Below are 27,966 nucleotides of genomic sequence, written 5' to 3'. Positions count from 1 at the left end.
TGGCTTCCAGAGGGATCTTTTCCTTCTCACCTGTTGGTGGGCAGGACTGTCTCTTGCTGGCTGGGGCTGTTTGCAAGGGTGGAGTATGGCAGCTTTGGGCACCCAGGGGGCCTAGAAATCTGTCTCTGCCTTCCAGCCTTCTCCTGCGTCCAAGTTTATCCAGGGCTACCTGGGAGCTGTCATCAGCGCCGTCTCCATTGCTGTGAGTAACTCTCTCCCCACTTCTCTGTCCCACTGCTCTGCAGCTGCCCCTCTCCCCTGCAGCTCTGGCCAGACCTGTCTGAGGTCAGGGCCAGGCAAGGATGTGGGAGACAGAGGTTTGTGTGGGTGGGCCACCAGGGCAAGCTTCCTCGGCAGACAAGAGAGTAGATTCTGGTGACACTTTACTAGAGAGACACAAACTTTAACACAGAGTGCTCGAGATTTTGGAGAGCCGGCGGGGAGGTGAGGGGGTGCCCATGAGTGATGCAAAGGGCTGTACATTCCAGCTAAGGGCAGGACGTCTGTCCCTAGTAGGGCCCCTTGCCCCAGCACCCTTCTCAGAGGAGCTCACTCTCAGTAATGTGGCTGATGCAGGAAGCAAGGGGCTCAGGAACAGCTGTAAGGCTGGCCCAAATGCTGGCTCCCCTTTGCTCTCTGCCCGAGCTCCCAGGGCACTATTGTCCTCTGTGGCCTTGGTCATGTGGTTACATGTCCAGTGCATCCTGGAGGCCCTCCACAAGACAGGAATAGTTTCATTTGAATTCCTCAGGACTTTGAGAATAGAGCAGCTATTAAGTAGGGGAGGTTTGTAAACTGGCTGTGTGAGTGTAAGGCTGGATCCCAGATGAGGGCTGAAGGCAGGTGACACAGCAGGGGCCTGGGCCAGAGCCACAGTGGAAGCTCAAGTTCCCAGGACCTTGGCTACACTGGTCCCACCCTTGAGCCCACCCTTGTGCCCCCATCATACTCTCTAGATCCTGGCTGGGTGGTCTCCTATAGCTGACTCCAGAGGGTGAAAGTCACTTCACAACTTTTGTTATTTTATTCATCACACAATAAATACATGCAATTGGTGAGAAAAAACTTACAAAATGCAAATTCAAAAATTCACGTATAATGAAAGAATTCACATATAATAATCTCTTTGCAAAACCCACTTTCCTCATCTTTCCCATGTCGTTAAGTGTAATAATTGTTCACAACTATGTACTAACCCACTGTACCCTACACCGTCATTCATTCCACTGCTCTGGGAAAGTAGGGATTTGGGATTGTTCTGAGATGGCTTCTTTTACTCTGCTCCCGTGTGGACCACGTCCTCTCCAAATGACCTGTTGGGGAGTGATCCCCACTTCATACCAAGATTGAGCTCCCTCCCAACTCGTTGCCTTACCCCAAGCCAGGAGCCAGACATTGCCTAATCTATTCAGATGGCTCGCCGAGAGACTGCAAACCCCACCCTGGTGGGGTCCCCAACCCAGCAGAGACTTCATTTGGGGTCATACAAACTGGCAGGCTCTGATTCTGGGGGGCTCCTGGCAAAGGTGACGGCTCTTGTGAGAGAAGGAAAGGGACTCTGTCACCTCCTCCTTGCTCTTCATGACAAGAGGAGCTGATGGCTCTGCCCAGTTTAGCAGCTTGAAAATCCCATCTTCCTTCTTTGAGATTTAAGGGTGGAGTGGGGTGGAGCTGAGGGGAGGAAACCACTGAGCAGCCCTGACTGGGAAGGGCTTGAGCCCTATCCTGGTGGGATGTCCTCCTCCTATAGGCTTGGGGCTCCAGGCTCTCAGCATCCCCAGGCCTCACTGTCCCACCCAAGGGCCCTTTGGGCATTCCATCCCTCCCATTTCCTAGGATCTGAGCTAGCCCAGATTGTGGGGTCGGGCCTCTGACGCCCAAGCTGCTGTTCCTGGGGACTGGGGGCCCTCCAGGCTCTCAGAGCCAGGATCTTACCCTCAGGGACCGGAGGCCTCACACTGGGCTGTCACAGCCCCCAGGGGTTGCGCCTGTGCTTGGGACATCCCAGCTCCCTTCCAGAGCCCTCAAAGAGGCTTTTCCTGACCGTGCCAGCCCAAACTCTTCCCACAGCCCCAAGGCCTAGAAACTTCTGGCCTTCCCACACACTCACTCAGTTACACCCCGTGTCCTGTCCTGTCATTGTTCTACTGGCTTACAAGTTAACCAGGGACAGGCCCTGTGTCTTCTCCCCCATGGAGGGGGAGTGAGCACTGCTCCATAAATAATTGTTAATTAGGTTGCTGATTGATTGCCGGCCTCAGGAGGCCCCTCTCCGCCTAGATCCACGAGTCTTAGCCGTGGCGGCGTCCCTCTGCCTGACGTCTTCACACAGTGAGGGTCTAACTCCGGCAGATGGAGCGGAGTTTCTGACTTGGAAAATCTGCAGCTTGCTTGCTTTTCTTTTGTGTGTGTAAATCACAAAACCTCCAAAGAAAGAGGCTTTATTTTATTTTCCTTTCCCTTGTTCTCTGGAACCCTGGGCCCGCGGCCTCATTAACTGATCTCTGCTTCAATTAGTGACAAATCCCCTCCCAGGGAGAACCTGTTAGGAGGAGAAGACCTGCAAACAAGTGTCACGGCCCCAGTGGTTGGCCCAGCTCTGGCATTAATTAAAACGAGTCCCTACAAGCAGGCGGCGTGGATGGGGGTGCTGACAGGCTGAGGGCAAATCCCAGGGACTAAGGACAAGCTGGAGTGGAGGCTAGGCCCTGAGAGTCCAGTCTCCTCCCTGGACCTTTCCTCTCCCTCAGAAGAGCCAGAGCCCTGACCTTGGCCAGCACCCCCCTGAATCAAGGATCCCCAGTTTGCACGGCCCCCCGAATGAAGTCTCATGCTGGTTACAGGACCACCAGTGCAGGGGTAGCAGCCTTTTGGTGAACTCTCTAAATAGATTTGGCAATGTCTGGCTTCTTGCTCGAGAATAAAAAAGAAATTTTGTCTTAAGTTATTTTTGAAATCTAACAGTTTGCTGTCTTTTAACAAAGGAAGCCTCTGTCAGTCCTCACTGTATTTGAATTTGGGGGTTCATGTTGAGTATTTCTGTGGTCAGCCGCCCTCGGGCCCTGGCTACACAAGAGTGAGACCTACTCACTCTCTTCAGGGGAGCGTATATGGCAGGCAGTTGGTAGGTGAGAGGGGGTCACTCCGATTGGTATGTTGTCCTTCAAGACGAGGAGAGGGAAAGCTGAGGATATTCTGTGGTAGAACCAGAATTCTGATGAAGGTGACCCTTGGGTGTGGTGGTAAGTAAGGAAAGGGCCCCCAAGTCACACGAGGCCGACTCTTCAGGACAGACCAGAGAGAGCCGAAGGCAGGGTTGAGGGTTCCCGGTAGAGGGCACAGCATGTGGAGAGGCATGCAGGAAAAGGAGACTGTGATGGACTCCGGAAGTGATGGGGATGAGGTGGCAATGAACTGAGGAGTAGCAGAGCCACTTGTGAAACACTGGGAGCGCCTACTCAGGAGTTAGGGGGCCACGCCGGCAGCGCTGGCTGGACTCAGGGACCTGGGGCGTTGCGGGGAGGGCGGGCAGAGTGGGCTGGAAGAGAAGTCATGGGGGGGGCGGTAGGCCCAGCAGATGACCCCCATCATGGACATCAGGCCCTCGTGAGAATGGACCCGTGGCTGGAGAGGAAGGCTCAGGGCTGAAGTCCTCCATGCTGGTCAGGAGCTGTTTGGTACATGAGAGACACTTCACGCCTGGCTCTCAAACCCCTCACCTTCAGCCAAGGCTGAGCTCTTTCCCTCTTGGGGAATTGCTGTTCTCCATTCCCAAAGGGTCTGGGCCCTGAGGGGTTCTTTCTGAACAGGATACAGTGGTTGTCTGTTTACCTTTACTAGATATTGGAGTGCAAGGAGGTGTCCCAGGAGGTTCCTGGGCTGAACCCCTACCCCTCCCAGTTCCCATTGCCTACTGGGAGCTCCATGTCCCGGTATCAGAGTGGCAAATAATCACAATGAACATAATGCCTAACACTTCTGGAATGCCTTCAGTGTGCCAGGTACTGCTTAGGTGCCCTTCTCAGTTGTTCAGATGAGGACACTGAAGCACAGAGGTGAAACCAGTGACAGAACCAGGATTCAAACACAGGCTTAATCGTACACTATTCTGCTACTACAAAGACACCATTTTCTTCCTGTTCCCAGTTGTGGCCTAAGGTGGAGGGAAGAGCCAAACAATGTTCTTGGCTTCCAGTTTAAAGGAACTGTAGCGATGCCTCCTGGCAGATAAGTCTGCCCCCAGGTACCCTGAGAACAGTGGGGACTGGAAGAAAATTTTTGAAAGGCTCCTTAGGTGTAATGGGGTTAAACCCACTATCCAACTTCATACTTGGTTCCTGCACCTGTGTTTTCTGGCCAAAGTCGAGCCAGCGGCGTATATTTGTCCCTGGTCCAGAGGCTCCTTGTTCTGCCTCCTGCAAGAACCAAGTCTGGCTGGTTCTGTGGTGGAAGGCATACTTCAGAGTGTTCTTTGTGGTTGAGGGTGTACCTCAGGGTGTTCCCTGTGATCCAAGGTGTACCTCAGGGTGTTCTCTGTGGTCCAGGGTGTACCTCAGGGTGTTCTCTTGGTCCAGGGTGTACCTCAGAGTTCTGTGGTAAAGGGTATACCTCAGGGTGTTCTCTGTGATCTAAGGTGTACCTCAGAGTGTTCCCTGTGATTCAACCTATACCTCAGAGTGTTCTCTGTGGTCAAGAATGCACCTTGAATGTTCCCTATGATCCAGGGTGTACCTTAGAGTGTTCTCTGTAGTTGAGGGTATACTTAAGGATGTTCTCTGTGATCCAGGGTGTACCTCAGGGTGTTCTCTGTGATCCAGGGTGTACTTATAGCCTTGTTGTCTTTCTCTGGGCCTAATGGAGGTAGGGACCATTAGCCTGAGAATCCAAGACCAGAATGTTAACTCACTGCTTTCCTGTGATTGGCTTTCGGGTTGGAGGGCCCATTACATGGACCCTGTAGCAGAATCTGAAGTTTTCCAGAAGCCTGCAGATGGTGATATTGGCAGTGGTGAGTCCAACGTGAATATGGGTTCTGCATCTATTCTATTCTGGGGAGGACAAGTTGTGCCCCTTCCTACGTGTAAGGGGTCTGATGTAACTGGTTTTCTAGCAGGTGGACAACAGGTCCCTACAGGACACGGTTCAGGGATCAGGATTGGTCTCTGTTGCTGGCAAACAACCCTCTCAGAAGCAGGTGGGGCTGATTGGTCTTTCAGCCTGTGTATGACTCTGTCTCAGCCACCTTGGCCCTTTGCTCCTGAGCCTGTCACCAAGCAAGAGGCTGTCTGGGGTTGCAGGACAGTTGACCTCCACAGAGGGTCATGGGGTCCGCTTGGTTGCCAAGAGTTTATCCTACAACGAGCGCCCTCTGCTGGGCATTTTTGGCACCTCAAAGATTCTTCGACCTGCCCCGGCCCTTGCTCCACCACCTCCTAACCATCTCGTTACATTATCATCCACCACCCAAGAGTAGATCTGATTTCGGAATCTCGTGCCATCTCTCCTTTCAGGCATGCCCTCTTCTCCATTGTTCTCCAGGACCCCTTGGGTCCCCTTACAGGCTCTATTAGAGTCCACAGCTGGCTACAGACAACCCGGTATTTCATGCCCCTGATGCTCTACTGAGCCTCCTCGTTCCTTATCTGGTTGCTTCTTACTTACCCTTCAGGTCTCAGTCAGGCATCCCCTTTCCCAGAAACCTTCACGGCCTTGGGGCCACCCCTTCCAGGCCCCTCCTCCTGGCAGAGTGACGAGCCTTCCGCTCAGGTGGACTCGGCCCTGTGTGTGCAACGTTTAGCACTGCAGAGTTGTTTGCTAGCAGTGACTGCACAAGGCAGATCTCCCTTGCGGCTCTTTTTTTCCTGCCTCAGAAATCACTCACATGATGCATTCTAGAATATTTATTAAGCACCTACTCATTTCCCCAGGCAGCAGGAATTCAGTGAGGAGTAAGGAAGACACAGGCCCTGTACCCAGTACTTAGGGCCTACTGGGAGAGATGGATATTTAGTAAAGAGGCCACAGGTAAAAATATTTCTGTGCTATTCAGTTTTAAATAATATACATGTATCACCTTGATTCCCAACCTTTTAAGGAGGAAAATCAATATACACTTTGAGACTGTGATAGGTGCAGGGAAGGAAGAGGTCCAGGTTCTGTGAGAAACTGTAAAAGGGGAGCCCTGAGTGAAGAGGAGGGCTGTCTGACATTTAAGCTGAAAAGGGAGGAGGCCAAGGCAGGGCCATGCTTGAAGGCCCCGAGGAGAGAGGTGGTGGGGGGAGTGAGGGAGGGAGAGGAGAGAGAGAGTTGGCTCAGGGGAGGAGCAGGGCAAAGGCAGGTGGCTGGAGCCTTGCAAGCGGTGGGGGGGGGGGGGCCTGTGGGTCTCTATCTGCAGTGAGAAGCCACTGAAAGGCTAAAGCGAATTGATACCCTTTTTTAGAAGATCGTTCTGGCTGCTGTGTAGGGAGCTGATGGGAGGGAGCAAGAGCAGAAGCAGGGAGCCGAGTTAGGAGGCGGGCAGTTGTCCAAGGAGAAGAGATGGGTGCTTAAGGTAAGCGACAGGAGCAGAGAGAAGTGGTTGCATTCAGGATACCCGGGAGACAGGACAGGTAGCCCTGCATGCCGAGTTGCATGTGGGAAGGGAGAGGCTCCTATCCAGGAAGACTCGTGGGTTTGGGGCAGGAGGAGCTGCTAACAGTGGGACAGGACAGGGTGTAGGTGAGGAGGAGCAAGGGAACCTTCATCCTGGGAGTGTGAAAGGGGAGCACCTGAAGCCCCTCCAGATAAAGGCATCCTGCAGGGGGTTGTAGGTTTGTGGAGGACACAGCCTGCTTGTACTGCTCAAGCCCCATCCAGCGTCTCCTCGCTGGCCTCACAGAAAAGAAGCTGCTGGTGGCCTGGGGAGGACCTTGGTGCTTAGGGAGACAGCTATCAGCCGTACAGCTCATGACATGGGAGATCTTGTGTCACAGAGCCCCTTATCCCACCTTGGGAGATTGTCAGGAGGCCAGTCTTCTCTCTTCTGTTCCTGTCAGTTGCCCGTGGCAAATCCACTGGCCTGGGAGCCAGAGCTTGGAGAGAAGTGGCCAGAGACGGTCCGCTGCTTCCTTAGGTCATCGCTGATGTCCCACGGGGTCTCCTGGGCTCTTGCTCCTCCCAGGACCCCTGTCTGCTGACCACAAGGGGAATTCGTGTGCAAAATCCACACCCTGTTTGTTTTCCTCTTTGCCAAAATGGAGCCCCTGTTTGGTTAATTTCTATTTTGTGGCTTATTTTGAGGCTGTTAAAACAGACCCTGGGGGACCCTCAGCAGTGATTGTTCCATATCTCATTATCTTTCCCAAACCCGATTATTAGCTCAGATTTTTCTGATCGCTAGCTGCTGTTCGTGATGAGTTGTGTGCCATTAATGCCAGCTGGTTCCCTTAAACAGGACCCACCATGCCAGGGAAAATGAGCTGGCATTCAGAGCCACCAGCCACTTGGCTTTTTAATTTTAATGGGCTCCACCAAATGTTTCAGGCCAAAGGGCCCCCGAGGAATCAGAACAGACGGGCTCACAACCCTGGTCTGCAGCCCACCCTGGTTCCTTCCCAGGCTGTGGCCATCCTAGCTGCTGGGACGGTAAGGTCTGAGTTGGGGGCTGTGGCAGGAGCGGGAATAAGTGGCTTCTTTACTCTCCTTTATTTGTACCTTCCTGCTTTCGAGCTCATCATCAGTGGGTGTGCAGGGTGACCTCACCAGCTCCTAGTCTCCCCACTTTGCTGGTCCCTGGCCCCTTCCTTGGCTCAGGCATGCTGGCCATGCTCAGGAATGAGCATGTCGGGAAGACCCCAGTGGGCTTCAGGGAAAGGGCAGGCCAGAAGAGATCTGGAACCCAGGCATTGTTGTTTCTCTTCTTTCCTCCTCCCTACCCCGGACTCCCACCCAGAGTTGGGGGGACAGGCTGAAACACTCACTCTGGACTGTGCCAGTCCCAGCCAGAGGGAAAAACAGCCAGCCAGGGAGGCTTGAGGGCAAGTCTGAGTGTTTGTTACAACCAGTGACCACTATTCCTTGTCCTCCCACTACACTCCAGCCCTGCCTGCCCCCAAGAGGCTGCCAGGGGAATGTCCCAGCTGCCTGCTGGCCTCCTGGAAGACTCCTCCAACACGTCCCACATCTTTCCAAAAGGATGTCGGGGGTGGAGCTGGAGTTTGAACCTAGACCTTCTGTTTGATAGCTGGGATGGGGGCGCAGGCAGGGCTGGATCAAGGACCCTATCTTTGCTGATGGGAGCTGCCTTCCATTCATCTGGGCCCCGGCCCCAACCGTGGTCTTTTCAGGACAGCTTTTGCTATGCAAACAGCAAGTTTTAAATGGCACACTAGACATTAAAGCATGCCTCATTGAGATGGAAGCTACAGGGAAAGTAAATAGCATAGTTAAGAGCAAAGCTTTGGAATTAGCAGACCCCTGGGTTCAAATCCTAGCTTTACCTGCCCCGTAATAGCTGTGTGTCCCTGGGTAAAGTTACTTAACTCCTCGGAACTTGTCTGAACTTTTTTGAATCTATAAAAAGGAGCAACATACCTATGTAATTTATTTTTTTAATGTTTATTTATTTTTGAGGGGGGAGGGGCAGAGAGAGAGAGGGGGACAGAACATCTGAAGCAGACTCTGTGCGGACAGCAGAGAGCCTGATGCAGGGCTCGAACTCACGAAGCACAAGATCATGACCTGAGCGGAGCTGAAGTCAGATGCTTAACTGACTGAGCCACCCAGGTGCCCCATACCTATTTAATTTAGGTATTTCATGCGATGTGCTCAGCACACGGCCTGGCACTTCCCCGTGCCCCTTTCCTCCTCTTCTCCGTCACCAACACCTGTGTCATCCTGTCTCCCTCCAGACTTTCCCACTCTGCACTCTGTAGGAACGTGTTCCCTGGCATTTGGGGGGAGGGGGGCCACAGAAATAGACAGTCACTCACTGCTGAGAGCTGGGGAGACCTCGACTTGGTGAGTTCCATCTGCGTGGCAGGGCAGCCTGGAAGCAGGGGAGCAGGGCCCACTGTGGGCTAGCAGCTCCCTGGCCTGCCCTGCCGTCCCAGTGAAGTGTGTCCAAGCTGCCGCACATCTCCCTGCCTCCCAGCCTTCCCTTGAGCAAGTGACAGGGAAAGGACAAGGATGAGACTCTGAAGATCAGCTTGAGGCTTCAAATACAGACCAGATGCCCAAGAGCCCAAGCTGGGTTTGCCCGGGAGCATCCTGGCTCTGTGAGGTCCTGGGCTACCCAGGGGCTGACAGGTTGGCACTTCCTGTCTTCCCAGGTCACCGTGCCATTCTTGCTTTGACTGCTGCAGTCATCCTGCAGACCTGGAGGCCCTCCCAAGGCTCTGCATCTTCTCCAACAACTCAGAAGGCTGAGGCCAGAGCCAGGGCTGTGGGGGCAGGGTGGCCTGCTAGTGACCAGGTGTGCCAGAGCTGAGCGCAGGCTCCCCAGGCCCCCTTTGGCCAGGTGTCCTGCGGCAGCCACCGCTGCCCCTCCTCCCAGGAAAGACCTCCAGGGCAGAGTCTGGTTCTGGCCTCAGTTTGGGGCAGCAGTGGCCTCTATACATCTGCTTCTGGTCTGGCCACGTGTCTAGCCTTTTCTCTCTCCACGCCTGTGCTTGTGCTGTTTTCCCCACCAAAATTCTCTTTTCTCTGCCCTGCCTAACCCACCTTTCCTCCCTCCAAGAAACCCCCCTTCCAGCCTTTGCTGATCTCCATCCATTCATTTGTTGGTTCATGCATTTATTCCTCAGTCACCAGTTGATTGAGCAAGAACTGCATGCCGTCCACTGTCCTGAATGCTGGGTACACAAACATGAAAAAGGCATGGTCCACCTCCCCTGTCCAGCTGGGACATCACATCCATGAGCCGTGAACGGAGTGGCAGGAAGGAGGGATCGGAGACATGTGAGGGAGCACCTTCCTGCCTGGGAGAGGCAACATTCCTACATGGCTTACATTTTTACATAGCTTCATTTATTTAGATCCCTTTATGCTCTAAGCTCATGTGAAACACTTTGCATACATTCTTTTTTTTTTTTAAGTGTATTTATTTATTTTGAGAGAGAGAGAGACAGTGCGCATGCGTGTATACACGTGTAGAGGAGGGGGCAGAGAGAGGAGAGAGAGAATCCCAAACAGGCTCCATGGTCATCACAGAGCCTGATGACACAGGGCTTGATCCCACAACCGTGAGATCATGACCTGAGCTGAAATCAAGAGTCGGATGCTCAACCCCCTGAGCCACCCAGGAGGTCCTACCTAAATTCTTGTAACAGCCCTGGGATGTTGTAGATACTACGGTCCCTTTTTACAGACAAGGAAACCGAGGCAGAAAAAGGTTCAGTGACTCCCACTGTTAGTGAGTCATTGGAGGTGGAGCTCAGAGGTGGGCCTTAAAGAGCAGGTGTGGACTGAGTAGAGAAGGAAGGCATTCGGGTCTCAGGGACCAGCATGGGCAAAGGCCCCAAGACCAGAAAGCTCCCATAGCATCTGGGGAGCAGTAAACTGGATTCCCGGAAGGGGAATGTGGGGTGTTGAAGGAGTGGGGAAGCTGCGTGAAGGAAATGGCACCTTTTCACACAGGTCACGGGAGGAGCTGGTCATGGTAGACATGGCTGGACCACGTGTTCTAGAACAGAGGATAGCATGGGGGATGGAATAGAATGGGGAGTGCCCAAGGGGAAGGCGAGGCGGGGGCCCAGTGTCCCAGGCTGGGTGAGGGGGCTGGGGTCTACATGAAGAGGGCAGTGAGCCCAGGATGTCACCCACTGCACCCCCATCCTGCTCTCGGCTGCTCTACTTAGTTCCACAGTCACCTGTGGGCAGGTGTGTGGATCTCCTTCTCCTGAGCTCTCGAGGTTAGGCTTGTGCCTGAGCCCATAGCAGGGCCTCAGAAAAGGGGTTCCTAGAGGCTGAGGTGGGAATGAGGGTTCCCACACTTCATTTACTTGCGGCTTATGTGTTCTTCTAACAGCAATCTTTCCTTTTTCCCTCCTAAAAGATGTTATGTGTGTGTGTGTGTGTGTGTGTGTGTGTGTGTGGTACATGCATGCGTGCACGCGCGTGTGTGTGTGTGTGTGTGTGTGTGTGCGTGTGTGTGTGTAGCTGAGACTTTCTCCTCACCCTCTTCTTCGTGGGCTGGTTAACTGGAATGACTGGGCAGTGATGCTTTGACTAGTGACCCTGGAGCCCGGCAGCCCCAGATGACATTGAGGATTTGGGGTCTGGGGCACAACTTCAGGGGAAGACAGTGCCGTTCACTCTCTGCTCCTGCCCCAGCCTGCCCCCCCTGCCCTAGTCGGCCAGGCCGCTGCAGCATCATGAACTTTCTGTTTTCTCTTTCTAAGGTGGGCCTTAATGTCCTGGTTCAGAAAGCCAACAAGTTCACCCCAGCCACCCGTCTTCTTGTCCAGAGATTTGTGCCATTCCCCGCTGTAGGTAAGACTTGAACCTTGCAGAGGTGTGCAGGGGTGTGTGCAGGCGTGTGTGTGTCACACCTGGGTGTGTGGGGCTGCAGGGCTCTTGGGGAACTGGATGCCTTTCCAGACTTCTTCTGACATTGGGGGTCTCCTGGTGAGGGCAGCTAGAGCAAAACATGTGTAGACAGAAGTGAGGGTGACAGGGGCGCTGCTGACAAGCTCTGTGACCAGGATTCTGCTTTTAGCTCAGGGATACCTAACCTGGGGCCCCAGTCCCCCACAGGACCAGTAGATAGAACGCAGGGGATCCTATGAACTTGGCTGGGGAAAATACCTACACTAGCCTCTAGCTGAAATTTAACATTTCCTTCCACTGGGTGTAGGCAGCAAACAACAGTAACAAGCAAGAGCTGTGACTTTGTCACCAATAGAAATCACGGATACTTTCACGTCCTGTTACAGTTGTTACAGAGGTTTTAAAATACCGTTTATGTGCCACACTGACTCAAAATTATGATATTGATTCAATCCACTGGTAGGTCTTGTTTTTTAATTCGTTAGTTAAAAAGCACACCTATGATTGTATCACAATTGAAAAAATATTTGGCAATGTATCCCAATATAATCCCTTTATTTTTTTTTTTAATGTTTATTTCTTTTTTGAGAGAGAGAGAAAGAGCATGAGTAGGGGAGGGACAGAGAGAGATGGGGGACAGAGGATCTGAAGCGGGCTCTGCGCCGACAGCAGTGAGTCCCACGTACTCGTATTATTCATATTCAGGCAATTGTGCATGCGTGTGTGTAGAGGGGATTTCGCTGCTTCCAGCTAAGTCTTTGCTGGTCTTGGAGCCACTGAGCTCACAATAGATGCCCCCGGCCAGCTCATCAAGCCCAGCCTGGCTCTTAAGAAGCCCATGCTTTGTTTGGGGAGAGGGCCCTATAGCAGAATGTTTTTAAAAACTAAAAAGAAACAACACTGAAAGAAGCACGAAGCAGTGTGTGATTAGTCGTCTAAAGAGAAGTATACGCTTGAACCATGATACGAGTTCCCCATTTGATGCCAGAGGACAAAGATAGGGGCCGGCCCAGGAGTGGTGTCAGGTCCCGTCACCTCCCAGGTGCCAAGGCTCAGTCTGAACAGCCCGAGTCAGACCCAGGCTCATGGTCCCAATCTCATTATTCACCTCCAGGGTTCAGCTTCCCCATCTGTAAAATGGGGGCACTGATACCTACCCTCCTGCAGCCCAGAGCTGTGGGAGGGCCACAGCTCTGTGGGAATCCACAGACCGGATTCCATTCTCAGGAAAGTGCTTTGGAGCACCTAAAGAGCCCCGTAAGAAGGTGGGAGATCATTACCTGGCCGCCCCCGCCTCCTCGTTGGCCAGAGGCTAATGAACTCCCAGGACCAACTGCCCGTCTGAGCCTCAGCTGACCCAGATAATTGCTTAGCAACTCCACACTTTTAATGAACTCCCAGCTATTTCTGGCATGGGCCACTAATGGAATAACTCTTTAGATCTGACTTTGTTAAGGGGCCTAATTGAGTGAACAAGGCTGCCGATCTTGCGTTCCTCGCTATTCTGGGCTAGAGGGTCAGATGTAGCCTCAGAAGGTGGCAGCTCTTAGCTGCACTGGACTGGATCTGGGACTCGGCCGAGATGCAATCTGTCCTTGAGCCAAGCTTCAGACAAGGACTTTGCCAGGGGCCTGTTCCAGCCTTGCTCTGCCACTCATCTTGCTGGATGACCTTGGGGGTGGTCTTAACCTCTGGGGCTCCTTCAGGAGGAGGGTCCCTGCTTTCAGGTTTGACCCTATCTGTCATGCCCACCCGAGACTTTAGGACCTGTCCCTCTTTGGGCTCCAGCCTGATTCTCCTCCTGTCTTAATCCAAGAGGAGCCTGTGGGTCCAGCCACTGTCAAATTGTCTTGAGATCCCACATATCCCTAGTCAGTTGCACAGGTTGCACACAATGCCGTTTGTAGTCCTGATAGTCCTAGTTTGCCAGGATCCAGAGAGCAGCAGATCCTTTCTGGCTGCTTCCTCAGACCTGCTGCCCGAGTCCTAGCTGAGTGCCTGCCTCCCTTCTACCCCTGGCCCCTGTCTCTCCTTGTCCGCATTGCAGGCTTCCACTTCCCTGGCCCCGATGCCCTCCCAGGCCCATCTGCAAACGGATACCTGCTAACCCCCCGGGTAGCTGTTGACACGGTGGTGTGCAAGATGAACAGGCATGCCCCTCACCTGCTTTTGAACCTCTGGTCCTCTCGGGCCATCATACAGACCCTGCACTTGGCCACCCTTCACCTTGTTCTCAGGCTTAGACATCTTCTGTAAGGCTCACTGCATGCAGGCAGGGCCTAGGTCCCTCCAGGCACTCATCCTGCTTTCCATGGCGGGCTAGACCAGACTAGGCCAAGCCATCGTTAAGGCCACCAAGAAGCTTGCTCAGGATTTGCTTTACCTTGTAGAGGGTTCTTTGTCCCTTCCGACCCCTGGCCTGATGGGGAGACAGGACTCACAGAGCCATTAAGTGCTCACAGGAAGGAGGTTGAGGCAAGTGGAAGTGATCAGATTAAGCCCTGGCTGTTGGGATGTGTGTGGGGGCTTGGGGGTGGTGTGTAGAGCAGAAGGGGGTCTTCATGGTGAGGGAGGGTCCTGAAAGGGCCTGTGTGCCCTGTGCTCAGAGGCCATATCCCTACTCCCTCCCTCAGGGAAGGAGGCTCCCAGGAGCCGGTTGCTTCTTCCCGCTGCGCTGCCCAGTGAGTTCTGCCCTGTTCCAGCCTGCAATCTGGAAGGTTGAGAGGATACCTCTCTTCACTGGGCCCTCCATGCTGCCCAAGAGAGAGGCCTGAGACTCTGGGCACAGGACACCTCATTCCCCCACCTGACTCCACTGATTTTACCCCTCTCTGGCTTTGGACCAGACCTCACTTCAGCCCCTTCCCACTGGAACATGTGTGACAGACATTGCAGGCCTTCCCTGGGTTTGTAGGGGCTCCACAGCTCTCCACATTTCCCCCAGCATACCTCTGTGGCCTCTCACTCCCCACATTGTCTCTCTGGGAGGACCCAAGGCAGGGCGAGCCATCCCCATTTCCCAGAAGAAAAAAATTCAGACTCTCTGAGCTGGCCACCGCCCAGGCCTTGAAGGCCCAGCCCAGGCTACTTCAAGCCCACTTGGATAACCCCTCACCCAAGCAGCCGCGAAACTGAGGCATGTGGTCCAGAGGCGCCCCCCAGGAGCACCCCACCTCCAGGTTCACCCTGGTTTTTTAGCTAGGGTTGTGCGTGTGTACGTGCACGCATGTGTGCTGAGTACGTGGGAAGCCCTGAGGACACTCACTGAGCCCTTCTCTCCCTCACGGTGGTTTCAGAGCCTTGCTGTGCCCCGGTCCACAGCAGCAATCATGTGGGAAATCTCGGTTTCTATTTATACATGGAGATGTTAGGAAAGACGGTGAGCCCAGGAGCATGTGTGCTGGCATCAGAATCGATTGGGGACTGGTAATTAATTTGTTTAGACCTTAATTAATTCTCCAGTTCTTTCTTATTTGTGGACTGTCACGCTTAATTGTGTTCAGGAGCTCGAGCTCGGAGGAGGCCCTCCATTAATTGATGGGTGCTGTGAGGTGGGAGTTAATGGTTTGGGGAGCTGGGCAAACAGTGTAATTAAAGGTCAGTAGAGGAGGCATTGGAAAAACAACCCCCCTCCCCCAGGTCCACCCACCAGTCTCCATGAGCAGAGTCCATTCCAGGGCAGGCAGACCCCACAAACAGCCTTCTCTTGAGGCCTTAGGCTGGGAGCTGGCAGGAGTGGCCAGTGGGAGGCATGCAAGGTCGCGGATGCTGCGAGGGGGCACTGGTGAGAGGAATGGGCACATTTCATCAGGAATGTGTGGGGCAGGGCCTTTAGCCAGGGGCCGAGAGGTGGGGATCCCCAGGTGCCACCTGGCAAGCAAATCTCCATACCGGGCTCTGCATATACATGTGCAGGAGTCAGGGAAGGAAGTCCTGAAGGTCACCCCACCCCTACCTGCTTGACTGAATCCATACCCAGCAGGGGACAAGACCCCCATGTGGGCTTTGAGCTCCCTCAGGGGAGGCCGGAGCCTCAGCACCTGCCAGCTGACTCCTTGCACGGGCGGGGGGGGGAATAACCTTCGCGTATGGGCCAAAATGCCAGCCTCATCATCCTTTTGCCGGGAAACGCCTTCTTCCTGCACTGTCTACAGCAGTCCCCTGCATTAAATGTCACAGCTGATTTCATCACCAGGAAAAAATCTCTGTGTTCACCGGGGAGTCCGTTCCTCAGGATGTCTGGGCAGTGTCTGGGAGGTCTTCTGTTCACATGTCTGCCCTCACCCCACCTCCTTGCTCCCCTTCACCCCCAGGCCACGTGGGTCTTGGTGTCCTTGATTCCTTCTTTACTATTCTTCCCTTGGTGTTCAAGCCTCCCTGCTTGCCTCGTCCGAGGCCACGGCAATGTGCCTGAGCCCAGAGGGTTGGTCCTGACCTCCTCAGTTCCTCATCCCCTGAGGTGCACCTGTGTCATCTGTGGCTGGGCCTCATGACGTTTGTCCCTTCCATCCAGGTCAGTGATAATGTGGTGTCCACAGCCCTTCAGCTCCTCTGTCCTTTCCTTGACCTAGTCCCTGCCCATACTCCTTTGGAGCTGTGGTGAATCTTCAACCTCCCGTCTGCCTCGCTCACTGGTCCCAGGCCTTTGAACATGGCCCTGTTTGCCTGGAATCTCCACTTCCCATTACCTCAGCCCCCATCCTCTGCCTTCTCTTGCCTTCATTTCTCTGCTCAGACACCACCTCCACCAAGAAGCCCTCCCTGGTAGGCCCAATCAGGGCTAGACCACAGCACCCTATGTGTGCCTGTGTGTGACCTGGAATTGCATGTTTTTTGTTGCTGTTGTTTTTTTTTCTGAGTCTGCCTCCTTTATGAGACTCTGAGCTCCCCAAGACTCATTCATCCCCAACCCCCAGGCCCGCGCTATGCCTGGCACACAATGTTCAGTGTGTGGGTTTGTTCAGTGATCAAATGAGTGCTTTGATAAAAAGTCTTTGAAATTGGGCACCCATAGTGGAGGCCCACCATAATGACATCGGTGACCACATTCTGTGGCTGCTTGGACGTTTATTCTGGTTTTGTTTTTTTTTTTTTTCATTTTTAAAATTGTTTCTTGAATGTTCTTTTTTGTTATATAACGTTTTCACTGTCCTCCACACGTTTAGTTGTCAGGCCTAGGGTGGATGACCAATGGGCCACGTTTCCAGGTCATCCGGGGCACGTTCTCCAACCTTTCTGGGTTGGATCTGGAAGGATAAGTGGGCTGGGCTGGGTGCCATAAGCGTGAGCCGCCCTAGAAATGACATGGGCCCCCAGTGTGTATCAGGTTTCAAGAGGACATGAGTAGTTAGCCCGAGGGAAGTCTCCAGTGGTGTGTCCTGGGGCTCTGTCTTCAGTCTTGTCCCCTTCAGTTATAACTGCCTTGGTCATGCGTAACCGTGGGTTACATTTAAGGAACAGGCACAGCAACTTGGCAGTGACTGTGAATTCATGGGCAAGAGGTGCAGGATCTAAGATTGCTCAAGGTGTGGCCCAGAACAAAGGAGTCTGTTTAGTTCTGGACTCCACACATCAAGAGATGCTCCACACATGATAAGCAGGAGCCCAACGAAAGTAGCAGGATCTTCTGAAAAACTGACAGTCTGTTGTTGCAATGAGCTGCCTGACCCCTCAGTTAGAGAAGTGTCCAAGTAGCAGCCGGGCCCAAAAAGCTGTGAGGGGCTCTCACGTGCGATCAAGTCACCTGTTTCTGGGCAGTTTGCCCAGGACCTGGCATATAGTAGGCACTCAGTGAATGCTTATTGAATGAATGGCTTTCCAGTTCAGAGATTTCATAATTACTGAAATCCAGATAGCAGAGGAATCCAGAGGCAGAGAAGGTGGGAAGCACAAGGCAGGAGAGGGGGGTTATGAATGTGGGAGGAGCAGGGACTGGCTGGGGTGGGCCTGGCCTGTTGAGGAAAGGGAAGGGCAGAGGGCCTTTGGGACCTTGGATGTTAGCTTAGAGTTGGACTTCATCTTATGGTTAACAGGGAACCAACCGCTGAAGAATTTCAAGCTAGGAAGCAGCTGTGATAAAAGGGAGTTTTCCAGACGAATGTGTTAGCAGGAATCTTTTATTAAGAGATCCTGGGGGTGCCTGGGTGGCGCAGTCGGTTAAGCGTCCGACTTCAGCCAGGTCACGATCTCGCGGTCCGGGAGTTCGAGCCCCGTATCAGGCTCTGGGCTGATGGCTCAGAGCCTGGAGCCTGTTTCCGATTCTGTGTCTCCCTCTCTCTCTCTGCCCCTCCCCCATTCATGCTCTGTCTCTCTCTGTCCCAAAAATAAATAAACGTTGAAAAAAAAAAAAAAAAAAGAGATCCTGAACTTGAGAGTCAGCCTACACCTATTTACAGGCTGATTTTTCAATCCCCAAATTCCCAGTCCTGAGTTTGTGACACTTTAGTATGGGTTGTGAACCTCTTCCCAAATTCTCAAGCTATTTAAAAGAAAACTGTGTCATATAGCAATGCTTTTCAGGTGGAATATTGGGGAATATCGTGAAATCAAGCAAATATTAAGGTATCCATCCCTATTTGATAATCATCCCTCCTCTAAAGGCAGGGATGGGGCTGTGTTCTGGTGTGATTCGCATGAGTGTGTGTGTATGTGTGTTTCAGGTCGTGATGTACATACGTGTCCATTAGTAAATACATAGACCGTATCTGGCAGAGACATGAGAACCTGGCTAGAGTGTTGTCTCTGGGGAGGGTCAAGGGGCAGCTAAGAGTCAAGGGTTGGAAGGAGACTGGTTTTGTTATTTACCCTTCTATGAGATTTGAATTGTTCACTGTGTGCACATAATAACCCACAAAAGAGGAAAGAGATAGAGGAAGTAGAGTGGGGAAAGCTTTGTCCAATGTCAGTCTGGACCCAAATGGGAGCTCAAATCTCCTGGCTACCACAGTCATGCTTTTTTTTTTTTTTTTAATAAAAATGGTTCTATTATTTTCCTGATAATACATGATTGCTTTATAAAGTTAAACAACCCTACTTCTCTCTCCAAAGTAAGTTGGTGTATATCCCTCCAAATTCGAGTAAGCCTCTAAAAATGCGGGAATCTCTATTTATTCTATCTATAATATAAATATGCATATATAAATATATATTTAATACAAATGAGATCATACCATGTATACTGTTCTGTAAACTGCATTTTAACCTCAGTAAGTTTTAGACACCTTTACAGGGCAGTCATAAAATCTCAACTTATCCTTTTTAACAACCATGATAGTACTGCACTGAACAACCTTATACACACATGTGTCTCTGTGCCCGTGACTGGGAGCCTCTCCAGGGCAGAGGTTTTCTTTTTAAATTTTTTTTTTTTCAACGTTTATTTATTTTTGGGACAGAGAGAGACAGAGCATGAACGGGGGAGGGGCAGAGAGAGAGGGAGACACAGAATCGGAAACAGGCTCCAGGCTCTGAGCCATCAGCCCAGAGCCCGACGCGGGGCTCGAACTCACGGACCGCGAGATCGTGACCTGGCTGAAGTCGGACGCTTAACCGACTGCGCCACCCAGGCGCCCCAGGGCAGAGGTTTTCAAACAGCCACCTGGTGGGGGGGCAGGGGGCAGGGGCTTTTAAAAATGCACAGATCTGGACCCTACTTCAGATTTGGTTTCAGTCGTGCAACCAGTGTTGACAGTCACTAATCTAGAAATAGAATGGCCACGTCAGAGGGCGTGCACATACCTAGCTTTGCTAGATATTGCCAAATGAGCATACCGGCTCTTTTCTCCTACCTGCAAGGCTTAAATTTTTGTTTCCCTACATCCTCTTCAACATTTGGTGTTATCAATCTTGAAAATTTTTTGTCCATCTGAAATGGTTCTTTTCTCACTTTAATTTGCATTTTTCCAATTCCCAGGGTGATTGAGAATATTTTCTTGACTGTATTGGGCATTTGGGTTTTCAAATAGAACGGAGAGAAAAAAAGGAGATCCCTATTGCATACCACACACAAAAATAAATTCCGGATAGATTAAAGACCTAAATGTGAAAAGTAAAATGTTAAGTCTTCTAGAAAAAAATATAAATGAACACTGGGGAAGGATAGAGTTTCTCAATGACACAAAAAGTATATACCAGAGGGGAAAGGACTGCTTATTTGAGTACATGTTACAGTATATGGCAGAAGACTCCATCTACAAAGTAAGAAAACAAGCCACACACTATTTGTAAGCCATTTAACCAATGAGGATTAGCCTCCAAAACATCCAAAGAACTCCTGCCAGATTGATTTTTCTTTAGATAAAAAAAATCTATCTTTGACTATTAATAAGATTGAGTTCGTGTTCATTGAATTTTTACTATTTCTTTTATGAACTCCTACTCGAATATTTTTGGGGTGATTTCAATGACTATCTTTCTCTTAATAACTGCTAAAGCTCTTTATACATTTTATGAATGGTTTTGCCCCAAAGTACCGGACTCAAACTGGCTGAATTAATAAATGAATGTATTACTGGGGCACCTGGGTGGCTCGGTTAAGCGCCTGACTCTTGATTTCGGCTCAGGTCATGATCTTACAGGTTTCGTGAGTCGAGCCCCACATCGGGCTCTGCACTGACAGTGTGGAGCCTGCTTGGCTCTGTCTCCCTCTCTCCCTGCCCCTCCCCTACTCGTGCTGTCTCTGTGTCTCTCAAATAAGTAAACTTAAAAAATTTTTTTTTTAATTTTAATGTTTATTTTTGAGAGAGAGACAGAGTGAAAGCAGGGGAGGGGCAGAGAGAGAGGGAGACACAGAATCTGAAGCAGGCTCCAGGCTCTGAGCTGTCAGCACAGAGCCCGATGCGGGGTTCGAACTCGTGAACTGTGAGATCCAGGACCTGAGCCGAAGTCAGACGCTCAACCGACTGAGCCACCCAGGTACCCCCCCCAAATTTTTTTAAATAAAAAAAATGAATGTATTACTTCACAAAGGGCGAGTGCCGAGTGAGGCACCCATGGCCCTTCCTTCCACCTCTGTGCTCTGCCAGGGGCTTCATCTGCGGGCTAGCCCCTTTCATGTCCTAAAATGGTAACAGCAACTCCAAGCACCACATTCAGACCCACCACTGCCCAGAGGACAGGAGGCTGTCTGTCCCTGCTGCCGCTTCTTGGATGAGAGGAGACCTTTCCCAGAAGTCCCCTGCAGACATCTGTCATTGGCTAGGGTTGGCCACATGTCCCTTCCTCAATCAATCACTGGCAAGGGAAGGATTATCACAACTAGTTAAGACTAATCCTCTGGGGGTAGAATAGTTATTGGGCGTCAGTCACCATGACCTTCTATTGATGAGTAGTAGCGGCTCTTTGTCACATAGAATACATTTTCTCAGTTTCCCATTTCTTATAATATGATTCATAGATATTGACTGCCGTATTTCTCAATGCTCAGATGCCTCAGTTATAGGGGCATTAATGTAATAGCCTTTCCGAAGAGGAGAGGACTGTATTTTCTGTTCGTGTGGAGGAATAAACAAGCCTTCACTACACATTCAATCCAAGTCACTTTCTTCGATGTCACAGAGTTTGAGTCTGAGCCTTCCTCATTTTTTCCACTTCTCTTTTGGACATCGGTTGTTAAACACAGGGTCACGGCCACCAGTGCTTTTTGTAACCCTGCTTGTAATCTTGACCCTTTTGGCCACTTTAAAACCGACAGTATGCTTTGAAAGCATGTAAAAGAATTTGCGAATTTTTTGTCTGCATTTCCTAGTTGGTTTTATACTTGTGGTTTCATTTTTTTCCTTTACTTTAAGGAGAAACTATTCCTGAAGTTAATCAGCTTCTTTAGGAAGTTCCTCACATACAGATACCGAAGTGTGGGAACGGTGAATAGGTCGCACCGATCCCTGCTGGCTGTCAAATTTTTATGATCCACTTTAGGAAGTTTGGCAATTTCTTTTCACTTTTTAGACAAGTAAAACATGATTCTATTCTCATTGTAAAAATTCAAATGGTATTTAGAAAAACAGGGTAAAAAAAAAAAAGTGGAAGTCTTTCAACAACCCCTAATTCCTAAATTTAGGTCCCTTCCCAAGGAAATCACTGTGTGAGGTGTGAACCTTCTAAAACATTACCTGTGGGTTTATGGGCACACAGTACGTGTGTACCAATTATGGGGTTTTACATATAGTAAATCATCCTGTACACAACTCGGTAGCATTTTTTCATAGAAGTTTGTTTTGGAGATCTTCCCATGTGAGTTCCCTAATGGTGGACATTTAGGTTGTTTCTAATTATTTGCTCTTACAAACAGTGCTATAATTAACATCCTTGTAAATGTCTCTTTGTGCATATGGGCAAGCATTTCTTTAGGGTAGCTATCTATGGTTTGGCAATTTCTGCTGCCTTTAATTGCATTGCCTGGTATCTGGCAGACGATCTTCTGCATGTACAATAACTTTTCATGTCCGTGCTCCATTATAGTGTAAGTTCTAAAAAGATGTTTTAGGCAACAATTAGGAATCTAAGTTTAAGTTCAAATTCTGTGCAGACTGCTCTGGGTAGCTGAGGTGACACTTGAACGAACCTCCCCACGTGGCAAAGTTCACACACGCACAGGCAGTTGTGGTGGGGAGCAGGTAAGGGTTCCTCTCCCCCACCCCGATGTCCGTTGTAAGGCCCACTGGGATTTTTAAAACATTAAAACATGGGGGAATCCATCTTAGAACCAAGGAGTTAAGATATGTTGTTTTCCCCAAATGAATAACCCAATAGCCCATTGCTTCACCTTCGTGTTTGAATGGTCCTTTCCTGTGAGTTGATAGAACTGCTTTCCTGCAAACTCATTTCCCCTACAGGTGGGTGTGTTTCTGGACTATTAACCCCATTGATCTATGTGTCTGTTCCTGTGCTAGATCAGAGGCACACTCCCCCGTAGTCGTCTTTTGGAGAACTTTTTTTGCACATTTGCCTTTCTGTCTACTGCTCTTCTTCCCCATGCTGTCCCTTTTACACAGGGTGCTTCATTAGCTGTTCACAATCTGCATGATTTTGCATCACGATGGGTCTGATGTGAGAACATCTGCAGCAGTCAAGCGCATATTTTCCTCGGGACTTGACACTGAGCTTGCCATCAGCGTGAAGCGATCTCTCCCCCTCTCTCTCCCTCTCTCCTCTCTCTCTCTCTCTCTCTCTCTCTAATCCCATGACATCTCTTAGCATAGCTTCTCCAACGTCAGTTATGCCTGAGTCTTGAATGGTGCCAATCTGAGTTGAAAATGTGCCAGCTTTCTTAACATTATCACTAACAGACTGCTTAATTAACCTGCTGATACTGTCAATAATAGATCTTGCTGGTGTGCTAGAAAGAAGACCCATGGCCTACGGTTTGGTCTCTCTTTCTCTCTCTCTCTTTTTCATTTGCTTAGGCTCTCAGTGCTCATGACTTGGGAGCTGGACTTGCCAAGAGTGGGATGGGAGGGACCAGGGAGGCTTGAAAGGAATGCGGCAGAAATGGAAGTTCTGGACGAGATCATGGAAATGAAATCACTGAAACGGCCTGGTGTTCTCATTGCTCAAAGATGAGGATGGCTAGTCACCTGTGTATACAGCAGGTGCTCAATAAATGGACCAACTGAAGATATTACAGGGCGTGTGCCAGTTGAGTAGGCAGTGAGAAGTGTGGGCGTCCTGAGGGAGGAGCCTGGGGGTGCCACCATTTTAGGGTGGCTTTCAGGGTTTTCCCTTTTTTCCCATCCAGGCAGCTTAGATAAGGAGAGAGCTTTATCGTGCCCAAACTGTCCTGGCAGGGCTGTCTGAGGGGAGGGGCACTGGGTTTTCACTTCTTTTCCTGCTTTATGTTTCATGCCAAGTGGTTTTGTGTTTGAACCGAAGTCCTGCTCTATCTGCCGTGGCTTCATTTTACATTTGGAAAGTGCAGCGAGCAAGCAGATGCCACCATGAGCCTGGAGCTGGTTGACCACCGCCTCCAAATACTCTTGTCTTTGTCTCCTCTGCCTGGGCACACACACGGCACGGGGCTAGAGATGTCTCAGCAGTCCCTGGCTTCCCCTAACCTGGTGGGGGAGTGGGTGCAGAGGGTGACATCTATGTGAGCTCAGCCGGTGCCCAGAGATCCCATAGAGAGGCTGAGCGCAGCACCTCTTCTTATATCTGGGGAAGGCTGGTAAGGGCGGCTGCTTCCGGTTGCAGAGTGAGCCGGTGGCTCCTGACTTCAGGCAGATGCTCCTTGCCTGGACCACATTCCTTTGGCCTTGGCTTTACCGCCGTGGTGGTGGTGGTGTAGTGGTGCCGTGGCAGTGGTGTAAGGGGTTCTCAGAGGGCAGAGATAGATTCCTTTCAGGGCAGAGAACCCCAAGATCCTCTCCAGTGGTTTTGTGGGTCTCCTGGGAACTGAGGAGCCTGGTAGCCCCAGAGGTGTGAGGGGTGCAGAGTATTCCTGCCGCCACTAGAGGGCACATCACTAACACACAGGCCAGGTGTCCGCTTCCCGAGGCCACTCTGGGGACCCTTCCGGGACCTGAACCCTGGGAGGGTCCAAGGCTGGCAGGAGCTCACCTCTGGAGGTCAGGAGGGGGAGATTCAGAGCCAGGACTATAACTCAAGCCCAGCTGGCCCCAGAGCCAGGCTCCCAACTTCTCCTTTACCTCAGATTCACCTTCCTACTACTGTCAATCTCTGGACGTGTTTAAGATAAGGGTTTCCTAACGTCAACACTACTGACATTTTTGCCCGGATACTTCTGTGCTGTGGAGGCCGTGCATTGTAGGATGTTTAGCATACCTCTGGTCAATACCCACTAGATGACAGTAGCACCCCCCAGCCCCAGGTTGCGATAATCAGAAATGTCTCCAAAGCTCGCCAAAGGTCCACAAGATCGCCCCTGGCTGTGTAAGTCAGGTGAGCGTGCCTGCTGTGACGACAGGAGGGACCCAGTGCAGAAGAGGTCTGCCCGTGGTTACCACTGTGCCTGAGAGTCGTGTGGAAACACGAGAGCTCCTCAGAGATGGCATATGTGCTGTAAATACATGTTAAAACTGTATTTGGTCTCCTGCTTTTCTTCTCCAAAGACTGCAGAGCCTCTCGGTCTTTCCCTCTGTTTATTCCACCTCCCCACTTTATTGAAACAAGAGACTGAGGCTCAGAGACCCCCAGGGTCTCAAGCCGCCCCTCACCTGCAGAACCCCGTCCCCCAGCTGCAAGCGCCCTCACCGCCGGCTCCCCAGCCTTGGCTCGGGCACCAGGAGCATCTGTGGTCCTCCTCCCACTGCACCTGCCCACTAGGCCCTGCAGCCCTGCGGCTCCCCAAACCCTAGTGCCCCCCCACTGGAGGGAGTGGGGAAGCAGCAGGTGTTGATGCTAATCAGCGTTCACAGCCCAGAACTGCAGTCGCTCCCAGGCTCACACACTCCCCAAAATTAAACACTCATTATACAAAATTAATTGACATTAATTAGCAAAAATTAAAACTTTAAACACAGCAAGGCGCTTTTGGGGGAGGAGTGAAGCAGGCGGCCTCCACATTTGTCACCCCCCACTCCCCACCCGCCCACCACCCTCAAGTCCCCCCAGTTTTATCCCGGAACAGGGTTGGAGGAGGTCAGGCAAGGTCAGCACCACACCAGCCCTGCCCCAGGCCCGGGTCCAGCTCCACGAGTTCCAGGCGAGAGGAGCAGAGGGACACTCCTGGGGCTAGTCACCAGCTGACGGGTGGCCCCCAAATGCTGGTATCCGGTGTCTAACGGAGGAGCCAGGAACCCTCCCCTCAGCCTAGGTCTGTCATGATCTCCTAGCCAAGGGAGGGAACCCAACCATGTGAAGTGAGAAGGTCGGCCTTTAGGTCCCCCTGACCCACCCCTGCCCCCTATCCCCGAACCCGCCCGTCTCCAGGGCACCCAAAGGATTAGCTCTGTCCCACTTTGCTGTGTGACCTCAGATAAGTCACCCCCCTCCCCTGAGCCTCACTGTTCCATCCATATGATGAGGGGGCGGCGCTGGGTGAGTGCTGAGGTTCCCGCCTGCTCTGGCACCGCAGTCAGAGAAGCGGATCTCTGGGAACCCGATTCACTCTGAGGAGCAAAGGGCTGAAGGTGGGGGGCTGCCATTTCGAGAACATGCCCGGAAAGGCAGCCCGAGGGGTTGAGCTGCTGGTGGTGGAACATCAGGCACTGGTGAGGTGTCTTCAAGCCAGGGAGCCCTCCCAGAGGGGCACTCACTTCGCCTGCTTGCCAGGCCCACCCCCGAGGAAAGGAAAGTAGCTATCCCTTGATAGCTCTGCTCTCTAGCTCCTGAGCACTGCCCCCTTCCTCCTGTCATGTAGGTTATTTTCCACCTTTGCTCACCAGGCCATCAAGGGCTCCCAAATCCCTCAGCAGGCTGATGGGCAGATGGGCAGCAGAACCACACCTTCACTCACCACATTTGAATGCAGACTTGGCCCTTAACTCAGGACTGTTGCTGCTTGGGACGGGGAGGCTTGGGTGCATCCCGGTGGCTTTGCCCCACCAGCTAGAATGGCATCCTCCCCTCTTACTCCTGCCCCCCTGCTCCCCTCTCTCTCTCTCCAGCCAGTGCCAACATCTGCAACGTGGTCCTGATGCGGTACGGGGAGCTGGAGGAAGGGATCGATGTCCTGGATGGTGATGGCAACCTCGTGGGCTCCTCCAAGATTGCAGCCAGACATGTGGGTCATCCGGAGGCTCAGGGGGCCAGTGGAGAGGCCAGCGACAGGGAGAGGGTTTTGTTCCTCAGGGGCTTCTGTGCATAGTGCCTTTGCTTTGTCTTCTTGGTCTGCCTTCCTTGTCCCACCCTGCCTCCCTTCTGCATGAGCCCAGGGCCTCCAGGTCTGGCCCCAGCCACGCCTGTCCCTGAACAGTCCTTCTCTCCATCCCCCCTCTCGTCACCACTGTAAGACATCCCATCTCTTGTCCCAACCCCTCAGGACCTGGCTTCTCTGATCTGTTAATTGGAAAGGGCAGAGGAGACCCCCCCCCCAGAGCTTTCTTTCCCCCACCCTGGGACCTAGAGCCCTGCTCTCTGGGCTTTCAGAGCCTCCTGGGCAAGAAGAGGAAGTATGGGAGCGGGTAGTTTGTGGTTCTGTGCTAATGGGCACTTGTGCAGGTGGCACCTACCTGGGGACCGAGTGTGGCTGAGGTGGGGCTTTGGGGAAAGAATATCTTGCTGCAAGAAGGCCATCTTTCACCTCTCATTTCATCAGCCTCACCTACTTCAGCAACTGGAATTTTTTAGAAAATTCCAGTCGGCTTGTGTATCTCCCCATGCTTTCCCAGCCTTCATCCTAGTGGTGATTAGTGGCCGGTGTTGCTCTAGCCTGAGTGATGGCATGGCGGGTCTGCTGTGAGTACCTGAGCATTCTCCTCCTCTCCAGCCACTGTCCCTTATCAGCTTTCCCGATGGGCCCCAAGCCTCACCTCTGTCAGTGAGGCCTTCTCTATAATCCTCTGAGGTGGGAAGAACCCTTTCCTTGTCCCAGCCCTCCCCTCCCCACTGGTCTCAGAGAACATGAGTGCCCATCCAAGGCTTGTGAGGGGCAGAGGGCCTGGGGGTGCCGGTGCTGGCACTGTACCCTCGGGTTCTTGTGCAGGCGCTGGGCCCCCCATCATTCCCACACCTGTTCAGAAGACTGGAGGAACCTTCTCCCAGGCCTTCCAGAGGCTGATCATGACAGACCTAGTTTCCTGGAAGACATTTTCAGCCCTGAACCTGTCCATCATCGAAGGGGATTTGGCCTCAGTTTCCTACCCAACCCCATCCTCCCATGCAAGCCTAGTGTTTCCCCTGATGTGCCGAGAGGGAGGCCGACTACGGTAACTCTCCTCATGACGCAAACAGCAAGGAACCCCTCACCCTTGCTGTCTAGGGGAAGGCTCCCAGGGCTTATGAGCTGTGAGCATTCTTCAGCACTTCTCTGAGGGCCAGGAGCCCAAGCCTTGAAGGAACTCCCCACAGTGACCATCAGAGTGCAGAACTGCCTCTGAGCTGTTGCCTTCACCATGCCCTGCCTCCCCAGGAATCCCAGGGGAGCCCTCAGAGCAAGGACCCAGTTAACCCCATATGGAGACACAGCAGACACTCAGCAGAAGCATTTCCCGCTCGCAAAGCTGACCTCTCGTCACTAAGAAAGACTCTCATCCAGATCCAGGAGAGGCAGAATCTTTGAAATTTTTGTCTTTAGGGGGTGTCAAAAAGAAAAAAGAAGTAAATCCCAGAATTTCTGTCCTCCTTCAGCACCAAGAGCCTCACGCGGCTCAGCAGGCCCCAGCTGTTTGCTCTGGTCCTTCCAGCTCCTGCTTTGTTTTTAGAGCATCTCGAGTCCTCCATATGCTTCCTCCCCAGCCCCTGCTCCTGCCACCGAGGCACCTCCCCGGGCACAGGCCCCTTCCTGGGGCCGCTTCTGTGTTGCCACCCCTCCCCCACATGTGGCAG

General features: G+C 52.0%; 1 protein-coding gene across 6 annotated transcripts in view; it reads left to right on the top strand.

The window, feature by feature from the left end:
• The window catches only part of SFXN5 (sideroflexin 5), a 116,710-nt gene that overhangs the window by 63,213 nt on the left and 25,531 nt on the right, over positions 1-27,966 (top strand). For 3 of the 6 annotated variants that reach the window (XM_030310847.1, XM_030310848.1, XM_030310845.1), the window contains 3 exons: positions 137-202; positions 11,379-11,469; positions 26,088-26,203. In XM_030310847.1, the coding sequence (XP_030166707.1) occupies positions 137-202; positions 11,379-11,469; positions 26,088-26,203 (273 nt within the window). The remainder of the gene's footprint in view (positions 1-136; positions 203-11,378; positions 11,470-26,087; positions 26,204-27,966) is intronic. The other 3 variants (XM_030310849.1, XM_030310850.1, XM_030310846.1) reach the window with 2 other exon arrangements.

The sequence above is a fragment of the Lynx canadensis genome, chromosome A3 (assembly GCF_007474595.2).
Source record: "Lynx canadensis isolate LIC74 chromosome A3, mLynCan4.pri.v2, whole genome shotgun sequence".
Classification (NCBI taxonomy): domain Eukaryota; kingdom Metazoa; phylum Chordata; class Mammalia; order Carnivora; family Felidae; genus Lynx; species Lynx canadensis.
Note: the sequence above shows the minus strand (reverse complement) of the source record. Positions and strands in the feature narration are given on the sequence as shown.